Source organism: Salvia hispanica, chromosome 1 (assembly GCF_023119035.1).
Source record: "Salvia hispanica cultivar TCC Black 2014 chromosome 1, UniMelb_Shisp_WGS_1.0, whole genome shotgun sequence".
In the NCBI taxonomy this organism is placed as follows: domain Eukaryota; kingdom Viridiplantae; phylum Streptophyta; class Magnoliopsida; order Lamiales; family Lamiaceae; genus Salvia; species Salvia hispanica.
Genome location: NC_062965.1, coordinates 50657304 through 50669095, shown reverse-complemented (window position 1 = coordinate 50669095; position 11792 = coordinate 50657304). Strand labels below are relative to the sequence as shown.

At 39.4% G+C, this 11792-nt stretch overlaps 2 protein-coding genes across 3 annotated transcripts; both read right to left on the bottom strand.

Annotated features, from left to right (window-relative positions):
* Positions 1 to 923: 923 nt before the first annotated feature.
* Positions 924 to 4525, bottom strand: LOC125217056 (mitochondrial carrier protein CoAc2-like). Of its 2 annotated transcripts, XM_048118891.1 has the most exons (7): positions 4030 to 4525; positions 2304 to 2389; positions 1982 to 2189; positions 1809 to 1935; positions 1544 to 1728; positions 1335 to 1457; positions 924 to 1251 (listed from the first exon to the last, which is right to left on the bottom strand). In XM_048118891.1, exons 1-7 carry the CDS (start codon positions 4192 to 4194, stop codon positions 1087 to 1089), a joined length of 1059 nt encoding a protein of 352 aa, XP_047974848.1. In that variant the 5' UTR covers positions 4195 to 4525; the 3' UTR covers positions 924 to 1086. The 2 variants fall into 2 exon arrangements, with proteins under 2 accessions (XP_047974848.1, XP_047974842.1); XM_048118885.1 differs by lacking the exon at positions 2304 to 2389 and having other exon boundaries at positions 4030 to 4168.
* Positions 4526 to 6091: 1566 nt separating this feature from the next.
* Positions 6092 to 8436, bottom strand: LOC125201754 (thiamine phosphate phosphatase-like protein). The gene is made up of 4 exons (XM_048099992.1): positions 8238 to 8436; positions 7336 to 7457; positions 7055 to 7250; positions 6092 to 6501 (listed from the first exon to the last, which is right to left on the bottom strand). Exons 1-4 carry the CDS (start codon positions 8376 to 8378, stop codon positions 6208 to 6210), a joined length of 753 nt encoding a protein of 250 aa, XP_047955949.1. The 5' UTR covers positions 8379 to 8436; the 3' UTR covers positions 6092 to 6207.
* Positions 8437 to 11792: the final 3356 nt, after the last annotated feature.

Below are 11792 nucleotides of genomic sequence, written 5' to 3'. Positions count from 1 at the left end.
CATTCCTCCTCTTCCATCGACCCCGGCGGCACCTGCGGCGGCGAGGGGTGGCGGAATTCTCCGGCGGGCATTGCGGATGACGGAACGGCGCCGTTTTGGGTGTGGTTAGGGTTCGCCGTTGGAAATGACGGAAAAAATAATGTCGTATTGTGATTGGATTTGGCTTTTAAAATCGATCGCTTTATAAGAAAAGAAAAATAAAATTAATGACCATTTCTTTCTATTTCATTTTAATATGCATAAAATTAATGACCATTTTAAATATTTTGTTTTTTATTTAATGAAAAATAATTCAAGTAATTTAAGAAAATATGTTGATAGCTGCAAAAATACATAAATATGGGCGTATGAAGGAAAAAAAATTATATACTAGTGTGAATATTTGATGAGGATAGTTGCACATTAAATATGAAGTAAGTACAATTATTGGACATGAAGTTTGGTTTATACATCACGACAAGTAATAATTTTTGGATAAGTATGATTCCAAAATCCAAATGACGATAGCTATTTTGGATTTAAAAAATCATATTCCCTTCGTCCCGCTTTAGGAGTCCCGGTTGAGTTGGGTATATGTTTTAAGAAAAAATGTTTGAATGTGTAATAAATAAATATAGTAGTTGATGTTGGGATCTACTTTTAATTGAGTGTCCAATGAATAAATTTTATAATAGATGTTGGGACCTACTTTTAACACTTTTTTATTAGTTTTAGTGGATGTTGAGAGCCACTTTTAACACTTTGTAGGCGTTTTTTATTAATTTATCTCAACCAGAACTCCTAAAGCGGGACGCCCAAAATTGATCAACCGTGACTCCTAAAGTGGGACGGAAGGAGTATTATAATTTCATACTATTAAAAATAGAATATTTCAGTTTTAAGGGTATTTAACTATGGAATTATTTCTAATAAAACCACATAAATGAGTTGAACAATAGCAAGCTTGCTTGACTCAAATAAATGGCTATATTCAATCTTGAAGTAATTCACTAGTGTACATTTATGTATATATATACTTAACTAAATGATCCTATATGTTATGTTGGAGATGGCATTCAACCATATACCTTGGCAAAGAATGAGAGACTATTGTTGAGTTTGAGATAATGAAGGTGATGAAGGAATCGACGACGGCTGACCGTGTCGTCGCCCCGACGAAACCCCGGTCGCGCCCTCGTCTCTCGACGGAACTCTTAGCGACGCCTTCATGACATCGTAGACGGTGAATCCGATTGCGACCGAAGGCACGACCTGAAAATGACGGACGCGCTCACATTGAGTCTTTCCGGGGTTTTAAAACGAGTCGAGTATTTCGCGAAAGAGGTTGCTCTCACCTTGAGGTAGTTGATGCTGAGCCCGGAGAATAACTGCTTCCATCCTTGCATCCGGACAATCGCGACGAGAGATTCGACAGTCCCTTTCGTAGGACTGCTGTCGGATATTATCAGCCGTTGAACCTGCCACGCGACACAATTACTCTATTCTGTCACAACAGTTTCAAACACGGATATCATGGGGGTTGAGTTAGATGAATGTGTGTCACCTGCATTTGCCGCCTGACGACATCAAGAGGGTACGTGAATGTTTGTCCGAGTAAGCCTGCAACCGAGCCACACACGAGCTTAACTGTGATGTCCTTTTTGCGATCCTCAGGGACGTGCCTTTTCATTTCCTCGTAGAAGTAGAATTTCAGTCCAGCGTAAGGAAAGATCCCGTACAGCGATGGAGCTGAGAACGAAAGACGATACAAGAGTTGGAAGGAAGTTCGAGTTTTTATAACGTGAGACGAATTCAAACACAAAACATACCAACGCCTCTATAGAGGCCTCTCATGCCAGCCTCTTTGTATATCCGGGAGAAGCAATCCCGGATCCCGTTGTAGATTATATCTTTCCGAGCATGCCTCTGTACAGCGGTCTTCGAGGATTCAACAACCTGCAATGCACTCATTATTGAACACGTTGACAAAAATGGTACTTGCCTGATAAGCCAGTTTCGTCCGAACTAAATCGAGAGGATAAGTAAATAGCACAGCTGTTCCTCCCGCAAATGATCCAGCTACGAGGTCAAGGACGGGGCCTCTCCCCACGTCAGGATAACCCAAGATGATCCATCTTCGATATTCTTCATAAGCCATGTAATGCAGTGCCGCGTAAGGAACAATGCGGGCGACACTAGCTCCATTCCCTCTAATAACAGAACGTGATCGAGAATGGTTAGCAAGACTGATGCGACGATTAAAGGAGAATACGAAACAAAGAAAACACTATGGATGAAATGAAACAACAAAGATAAAATTCTACCTATAAAAACCAAGCACCCCTTCTGTTTTTGCAATTTTTGAGAAGGATCCCAACAAACCAAGACTATGGAACTCAGATCTTCTGGTCTGGGTAAAATATGAAAAAAGACGAATGTTATTTGCCTTCCCCCCGTCACATATTTCCGTGTTACTTTTCCGGCAGAGAAAAAACACAGTCCGTTCACTTAGAACCGACCACAAGAACCAAATTTTCATGGCGATAATACACAAGCTTGTAATAAATTCTAAAGACCACTGAATAAACAACATGAAATGCTCCTCATAAGAATGTTGTATCAAAAGATCCGGGCACAAGTGAAGACAAGACTCACTGTACATTTTCCATTTGTCTGAGGTTGCAACGAGAATAGTGAATTAGGCCTAAAAGATGAATCATACGCTAACCTAGAAGTTCGGTAAATGCAGTAAATGAACCTTTCTTTTAGTCATATTGACAGAACATAGCCTACTTGCCATGCTTCGGATAGAATCAAGCTTTTCATTACGCATTCAAGGAGAAGGACAACAAAATGAGAGAGAGAGAGAGCTCACTCTTTCGAAAAGTGAGTTTACGTGCAGATCCAGCAAGCTATATACCCTTCATCATACTGAAGTAATTATTCCGTCATAACCTCATTCCATTTTGTTGGAAGTTAACTTAAAAACACATTTTTTTTTCTCATCAATGACAAAATTTTACTCGAAGAATATGCATTGGCCGATAAGGCCAAGGACAAGGCAGATGCTTCTGTGGTCTGATAATTAGAGGAATATTTATGCTATCAGTATCTTTTTGTTTCTTTGGAGACGGGGACGAATATAAGGAGCCACGTTCATCTCTCAGGTTACAGAAGACTGAACAAGGAGTGAACTATAGAACAAAAGACAAACACAAACACTAAACAAGAAACACACTCTGCCAAAATGCACCGTTAGAAAGCAAACACTGTTAATTAAGGCCCAAAGAGGAAACGTTCATGTAATCATAGGCCAACCAACCACCTATTACAGCGTAATAAATAGCAAATGCAGCATCCAAGAAAAGACCATAAAAGTTCAACAACCTCTGTATAATGCAAACCAACCCCTTCAAATCAAGTGCTACCCACTATATGGATGTACAATGACAACATAAAATTGATAATCTTTATACAATCTAATCCTAAGTATAAGTTGATCGATTACTAATCAGGCTCTGTACATACTTTCAAGATATGCTTCCAACACCTTAATTCCTCATCAGAAATTGGTTAGCAAATATGCTAAGATTGAATTATGTCCAAAATTGTCTCTCTCTCAAACAAACAATTCTAAATTCTTGAACCCCCTTAACCAATCTCCACATCAGCACAAAAAGGGGCACAAAGTTGAAGACTTTGAGACAAGATTCAGTTCAAGAATCACAAGAACCAAGAAACCATCTTTGATGAAGGAAACAAAAGAAGAAGTTAGGGACTAATTTATCAAGTTCTGTACATACTTTCAACTGCAACTTTTGGCAGCACAATGCCTCCAACACCCTAATTCCACAGCAGAAATTGAATATGTCCAAAATTCTCTCTCTCATCAACACACAATTCTAAATTCTTGAACCCCCATTAACCCAATCTCCACATCATCACAAAAGGGGGCATAAAGTTGAAGACTTTCCGACAAAATTCAGTTCAAGAATCACAAGAAAGCAGCTTTGATGATGAAAATTACAAAAACAAGAGTCTGAAGCATACCTGAAACAAGATCTTGACGCGCTCAAGAGGGGCAACGACGGTCTTGGCAACCCCACCAGCCACACCACCGGCAATCAGCTCCTTCACGAAAACAGGCATCCCTTCTATTAATCCATTCACCAAAGCCGCCGCCTTTTCATTCCCGCCATCCCCCTCTTCTCCCATTGTCGTATACAACTTGCTCCCCAATACAAACCTATATATGGAGAGAGAGAGAGAGAGAGGTGGGCTCTGCTCCCTCTCTCTTTAAAATACCTCCCAAATATGGAAATTCTGCTGACTGAGTTGTGGTGTCGTTTGGGACAAGAATTTGGGTTCGAATCAGCGGTTAATACGCAAGCGGGACAAGTTTATAACGATCTTGGGGAGATTCCAGTTCCCGATTCTTTAAAAAAATATTCAGTAGTTAAGGAAAGTGGGAATTTTTAGATGGTCTAATTGGGTGTTCTCCATCGTGAATGATGCGATGCTTGATTAGTTTAGCAACGAATGTGTGCTGAATTTTTTTTGTTCTTACTTTTCTTATTTACTCTATTTGTGATGTTGCTTGCCCCTTACAAGTCATAAATGTTCAAGCTCAAGAGTCAAGACCAGCATGACAATTTTTACTCTCTCTCAATTAGTATATTAAGTCAACTTGATTATGTTAAATGTGTATGATGACAGTTTTGAATTGATATAATATGATGACATTCTTTGTAAGGTTTCAATGGATAAGTGTGTTTTTTTTAATTACCAAAGGTATCCATAATCTACGGACAGTTTTAAGGATTTAAAGTTAGTTCTATACTCAAAGATAGAGATCGATTCCTGACCATTTGGTTAAGGATGGACGAGTCTCATGCCATTCGACCACCCCCTTGGGTTAATGGATAAGTGTGTTTTGTGCAATCATGTTTTTAGGCATGTTTTTATCGTGTATATGATGTTCTCTTGGTTTGATTTTGCTAGATCAATGATTTGTTTGAATCCCATGAGTTTTTGTGCAATCATGTTATTTTCCTTGTGTATCTCTTGGTTTGATTTTAATAGATTAGTCTTGTTTATAATTTTCTTTTTATTTCAGAACAAATTGCTATAAACACATCAAATTTATTTAATTTGTGATCCCGCATTTTATGTGTGTTACTTTATTGACCTAAGTGTATTAAATGACGACGTTTTAATTTATAAAATTATTGACGCGGCTTTGACTATGTATATTTTCCATCTACCAGACTCATTTTCTTTCAAATCTAAGAATGAGATAATTAAGAAAAATGTTAGTAAAATTTGATATAATCACTATTTGATGAATTTTTCGAAAGGTTATTCTTTATTTTAAGTTGAGAGGGAGATTAGTAGTGGGAATTGAACCTTAATTATTTCTATTTTTATAGAGAAAGTGCATTCTTTGTTAATTTCAATCATTTACAAAGCAAAAAATCATACCTAGTCTAGACAAATGAGTTATACATCGTTGAAAAATGGACTTATTCGCTTTGGTTAATAAATTCAAAAGCCCAACCTATCTACATAAATAAACTCCATTAGACACTTAAGTTTGACATTGTTAAAATAGGCACAAGTCAAAGGTTCTCTCGTGTAGATTGACATAATTTATTCATCCATAAACTAAAACTATACTAAACAAAATATATGCATACGGTTTCATTTCATACTAACAGTGCTGGGTGAACTAAACGAGAGCAAACTAAACATATACTATATGGTCTCATTTTAATAAGCTATGTAGCAAAATATTTCTCTATTTCTATATATAATTGGAATTCGTTAGGAACTTTTTACTTACTTTCAAATTTTCAATCGTCAAGAATATAAATATATAATTATAAGAGATGCGAATTTTAGAAAAGAAAAGGTATCAGTTCTTTTCTCTTCTTTTTTACGTTTTGTCCCCTGACGAATATTTTTTAAAAATAAAATATGTCGAACTTTATTGCTGGAAAGAAATGGAAGTGTCTCGAGAAAATGCTCGAAAAAAATTGTAGTATCTGATCATGTGGATGCTATAAACTTAGATTATGAAGTGACATAAATTAATTTCTAAAGACTAAAGCTATAAACTTGAACTACACAATTTGATTAATGTAAAAATTATCATGTTCACATGAGTAATAGAGAATGATGCAGTGATGGCTGGCAGTTTGAATGCATGTGTGTTACAGAGATGACTGACTAGAGCTGAGTGGTCGAGGAACTTATCTTGTCTTCGTTGGACATGCACTCGATAAGTTTCCCGAGGATCTTAGCCAGATCTTCGCTGCTGTTCCATTCGCAAACCTTAGCTTTGACAAGATTGCTGTTCTTCGAGATACGGCTCAACAGAGGGAAGTCCTTCTTTGGCAACACAAAGTCTCCGGCAGCAAGCTTGAGAGTCGGGCAGAAGTCGTTCCCCCCATCACCAATATATATAAGCCTTTTGCTTTCACTTTCGGATAAAGAAACCTTGATTTGCTCGATGATACGACCCTGCAATCGAGCACAAGAGAAGAATTGGTGTCTTACAACTTATAAACAAGATGTTGACTCGTCAAAACCTGTCAACCAAACCATCCGTCTCCTTTATGAATAAAACCAACTGTCACTACACATATATATACATAGAAGGACACTTTGACAATTTTGGCCCAACTCAAAACAAATTTTCTAGGGAATTCCACAGATTTCCATCATATTTGGAGACTAGTAAACACAACATAGAAAAGGAAGCTATGACTGTGTTAGCTACTAATATTCATTATTGATTGTGATCCTTTAGGTTTTCTGTCATTGCATTCAAAAGAATAAAACCCAAACAGTTTTGCTTCAGTCTTAACATGAGGAGAAAATGAGGCACCATAATCCACAACGTCTAAATCTAATCTGTTAAATAACATTCAACTTTGTCTATGATCTTAAATGAAGCAACATGACTTTCAAACTGTCTATGATCTTAAACGAAGCAACAGTTAACAGTCGAGCAAGATACAAAGCCAAGGCATCAACACATATATGCAGACATTTAAACATCTAACCAACATACCTTGCATAAGTTGGATGGGCAGAGATCGCAACCATGTGGCGCAGCTGAACCATGGTAAGGAAAGATCCTCAGCCTTCCTTTATCCACAACAGCAGGGTTCGTGATGATCTCCGAGAAACAGCTATATATACCATAATGTTCCAAAATAGTTCTGATGTAAAACTGATTCGAGTCGCTCGCCACCTTCAAGTCACATCTGAAACCGCCAAAAATGCTCATATCACTAACTAATCGAGCAACAAAAATGTAAAAAAAGGACAAAAAGTCGGGCGAGGAAGTACCCGAGAGCATGAGCTTGCTTAACAACTGAAACAACACTAGGATGCAACGGCATTCCTCTCAAACAATCTGCAATATCATCTATTGATTTTCCTAAAACGTGCATCTCCTCCAATAGCCTATCCTATATAAACAGTAGACTAATCACAACACAATACATTACTCACAAAATTAACAACTACCAACAGGCTGCACAATTCCAAAGAGAAACTTAGAGTTTGAGTAATTTATTGAGGCGACCGATTTTTAATAATTTTTAATAATGTGCATCTCCTCCAATAGCCTATCCTATAGAAAGCAATGGACTAATCATAGCACAACTCGAAATCACGAAATTAAAACTAACAGGCTGCAAAATCTCATACAAAAACTAGAGTTTGCGTATTTCACTGATGCAATTATCATCCACCGATTTCCCTAAAATATGCTTATCCTCCAATAGCCTATCCTATCCTATATAAAACAGTGGACTAATCACAACACAACACGAAATTAACAACTAGCAACAGGCTGCAAAATTTCATAGTAAAATTTGAGTTCTAGCATTTCATTGAGGCAATTATCATCTACCAAATTTCCTATAATGTACATCTCCTCCAATCGCCAATCCTACAGTGAACTAATCACAAAACAATACGAAAATCACGAAATTAACAACTAATTCATTGAGGCGATTTCTGACATAATCATCCATTTAAATCATAAAACAATGAAACTATACATCGATTCACCCTAATCAAAACACTAAATCAAACTAAAAGCAAGTGATCGGAGATTAAAACAAATCGAATCACATCCAGCTTTGAACACGATGGAAAACTAAACGAGAAGAGATTAAACGAACGCAGAGACACGCGCTACACTAAATACGTATATATAGATGTATGTATAGTAAGAGAGAGACCATGAGAGAGTTCCACGGGAGTGTGGGGCGGAGGTCGCGGAACAGCTGGGTGAGATCCATCCTGGTGAAGACCCAGCGGTCGCTGTCGTCTTCGATCAGCGTTCTATCGAAATCGAATATTATCACGATCTTCCCGGCCATTTCAGCCGGAGCTCTCCCTCTCTCTCTCTGAGCTTGATTCAGCAGCAGACGGTTTTCTTCTTCATATTATCTCTGTGAGTGAGAACTGAGCCACGTGGAAAGCACGTGGAAATGGGCCTTTTAACGACTTGTTAGTTGCGGCCCAGTTATATTTGGGCTTTAGGCCAGCCATAGGCCAGCCATAGGCTAGCCATTCTCTCCCCTGCCACGTCAGCAACACCAAAAAAACCACCTGCCACGTCAGATTTAGGCCAGCCATAGGCCAGCCGCAATAAAAACAATTCAAAATATACTACATTTACGGAACTACAAAACCATTAAAATACGGAATAAAATGTACGACATATATACGGGAAAATTCATTAATTGCAGTTACAAAAGTTACATAGTTTAAAAAAAATTTACATGCATAAATAAAGAAAAAAACTATCTCCGTGCAATCCTCCGTGCCCACAACTCTTCAATTATATCCTTTTGGAGTTGAATATGAGCATCCACTTGGCGCATGCTGGCAAATTCCTTGAGTCGGCCGGCTTCATCGAGGGGTACCCCCTTCGTCGTACATTAGGGGTGGCCGTCCCGTGACTTGGGCCGGCTTCATCGCCATTGGCTCAACTAGTCAGCTTGTACGCCCTTCGCCTTCGACGATCATGTTGTGAAGGATAATGCAGGCGTACATTATTTGGCCAACGCAGCCGACATCCCACAAACGCGTTGGACCCCTAATTGCCGCCCATCGAGACCGGAGCACACCAAATGCGCGCTCCACGTCCTTGCGCGCGCGACTCCCGTCGCTGCTGCAAAGTAGGCCTTCTTTTCGTCGCTCGTTTGCCTGATCGTCTTCACAAAGACCGTCCACCGAGGGTATATCCCATCCGCCAAGTAGTAGCCCATATCATGCCGGTTGCCGTTGGCCACAAAATGAGATGGCCGGACCGACGCCCTGGCACTTCTCGTGGAAGAGGGGAGACGACTTCAGGACGTTGAGGTCGTTGTTCGACCCGGCTACCCCAAAATACGCATGCCAGATCCACAGCCGGGTAATCAGCTACGGCCTCGAGGATTAACGTGGGGTTCTTTGACTTGTAGCCGGTCGTGTAGGCCCCCTTCCAGGCAGTCGGACAGTTCTTCCACTCCCAATGCATACAATCTATGATGCCTCACATCCCGGGGAACCCATGCTTCTCCCCGTGCATCTGCATCAGATCCTGACAATCTTGGGCAGTAGAGCTTCGAAGGTACTGCCCACCGAAAGTGTCTATCACGCCGTCACAGAACTCTCTTCAGCACATTTCAGTTGCCGACGACTCACCGATGTGGAGGTACTGGTCCAACATGTCCTGCCGCGCCTCCGTAAGCCAACTGCCCGATTGCCGCCGTGCACTTTTGGATGGGGGTGTGGCCGGGTCTGCCAGACGCATCGTGCCGGAAGCGGAAACACATATAGCGACGCTCCAATGCGTCCAACGGGTCGAGGTTGAGGTACGCGCATCCTAAAACGCCGCCGAACATGTTGGCGGGAAACCGCGGGCGCTCTGCAAAGTAGGTCGGCGTACAGCCGCTCATGTGCAGCTAAGTGATCCCGATCAATCACTGTGGTGGACAACCGCGATGATGCTCTTGAATAGAAAGTTAGAGAGAGAGAAAACTCGTTAAAACAAGCGGTGCAAATGAAAATGAAATGAAAATCGCGTTTATATATGATTTAAAAAAAATAATAATAATAAAATTCGAAAATCGGCGCTGGCCGATCGGGCCTCCACAATGGCGGCTAGCCGATCGGCTAGCGCTTCGGCCCAGCGACGAGCGATCGGCCAGCCCACGCCGATCCGCTCGCCGAAATCGCGTTTGCGGATTGCAATGGTTCAGCTAGCCGATCGGCTAAGCGCGACGAATCGGCTAGCCGGTCGCTTGGCCGACCATTGCGGATGCTCTAAAACAATAAAAATTTGACCTATGTATTACTCGCTCTGTCCTGTAAAGTGGTAGAGATGTTGAAAGAAAAATGATTAAAATATTTTTAGTAGAAAACGAGACACTTTTTATTATAGAGAAAAGATTTGCCAAAAAAGAGACTATTTTTAGGGACGGATCAAAATGGAAAAAGAAACTATTTCTATAGGACGGTGGAATATTAAAATCCAAATTTTATACAATGAACTAAAATGACATTTGTGTTATCAAAAAAGTGACAGCAAACATGGCTCTAAGTTCTTTAGACTTATATCTTTTACCAGATGAGGTTTATTTTATGACTAAACTATTTTTAGTCCCTTATATTTGCCATAAAATTCTTTTTGGTCTCAAACATTAAGTTTGTGACTTTTTGGTCCCAAATATATTGTTTTGATATCTGTCCCAAATAAGGTCACAAACTTAATGTATAGAACCCGAAAAGAATTTTTTTAAAAATATAGGGGACTAAAATTGGACTTTAGTCCTAGATTATAATAAAGTTATTAAATTGGTCAAACATTTTGACCGTTAGTTTTAATATAAAATGGTTATTTTGGATCAAAATAATATGTTTGGGATCTAAAGGTACCAAAACAATATGTTAGGGACCAAAAGATCACAAATTTAATATATGGGACCAAAACATTTTTTAGAGCAAATGTAAGAGACCAAAATTGGACTTTGGTCTTATTTTATTTATAAGTAGCGTAAAGGCCAAAACTGGTCCTGAACATATGCCCATGTTATGATTTTGGTCCTATATTTTATCTTTTGAATTTTTGCATCCTTGACATTTCAACTCGAATCACAATTGGTCCTACACTAACAATTCTGAGTTGGACCAATTGTGATCCGAGTTGAAATGTTTAGAATGCAAAAATTCAAAAGATAAAGTATATGATTAAAATCATAAAATGGGTACATGTTCGGGACCAGTTTTTTACTCTGATAAGTGTAATGGATAGATGATTATAATCATTGTAGTGTGTTATTCATATTCATATCAATTTATTTGATTCATGAGGTATTATAAAGTTGATTAGCGCACGAGGAATCGAGGCTAGCTCACGTATATTTCATCTAAGTGTACAATTGGATATAATCATGTGATGCGATCCTATATCATTAGTCAATAATTTAGGGTAGTAGTATTCTTGGAGTATTATAAATAGGAGAAATCGTATTAAATCAATCAATGAATTATTATTTCTCCCCAAAATATTGCGTAAAGCACTCAAACCTAACCATCTTTATCTGCCGATGGGAAAGCGCCCCGCGCTCGGACTCTCAAACCCCCTCCGCCGAGCCAAGGACCGCCGGAATTCAACCTCTGCCGCCGAGCTTCATCGCCGTCGGCAACCGTTAAGGAAAATACCCTTAACAACTGGTATTTTCATCGTGATCTCACTCTCCCACCATCTCTAACCGAAGCTATACCGCTGCCCGACGGAAAACATT

What these genes read in the sequence shown, in the direction of transcription:
- LOC125217056 (XM_048118891.1), bottom strand. Translation starts at nt 4,194, where the DNA reads ATGGGAGAAGAGGGGGATGGCGGGAATGAAAAGGCGGCGGCTTTGGTG. An exon ending in GGGGTGCTTGGTTTTTATAG is followed by an intron (nt 2,190 to 2,303) that starts GTAGAATTTTAT and finishes TTCTGTTATTAG; the next exon opens with AGGGAATGGAGCTAGTGTCG. An exon ending in AGGCCTCTATAGAGGCGTTG is followed by an intron (nt 1,729 to 1,808) that starts GTATGTTTTGTG and finishes TTTCGTTCTCAG; the next exon opens with CTCCATCGCTGTACGGGATC.
- LOC125201754 (XM_048099992.1), bottom strand. Translation starts at nt 8,378, where the DNA reads ATGGCCGGGAAGATCGTGATAATATTCGATTTCGATAGAACGCTGATC. An exon ending in TCCCGTGGAACTCTCTCATG is followed by an intron (nt 7,458 to 8,237) that starts GTCTCTCTCTTA and finishes CTGTTTATATAG; the next exon opens with GATAGGCTATTGGAGGAGAT. An exon ending in AAGCAAGCTCATGCTCTCGG is followed by an intron (nt 7,251 to 7,335) that starts GTACTTCCTCGC and finishes TGGCGGTTTCAG; the next exon opens with ATGTGACTTGAAGGTGGCGA.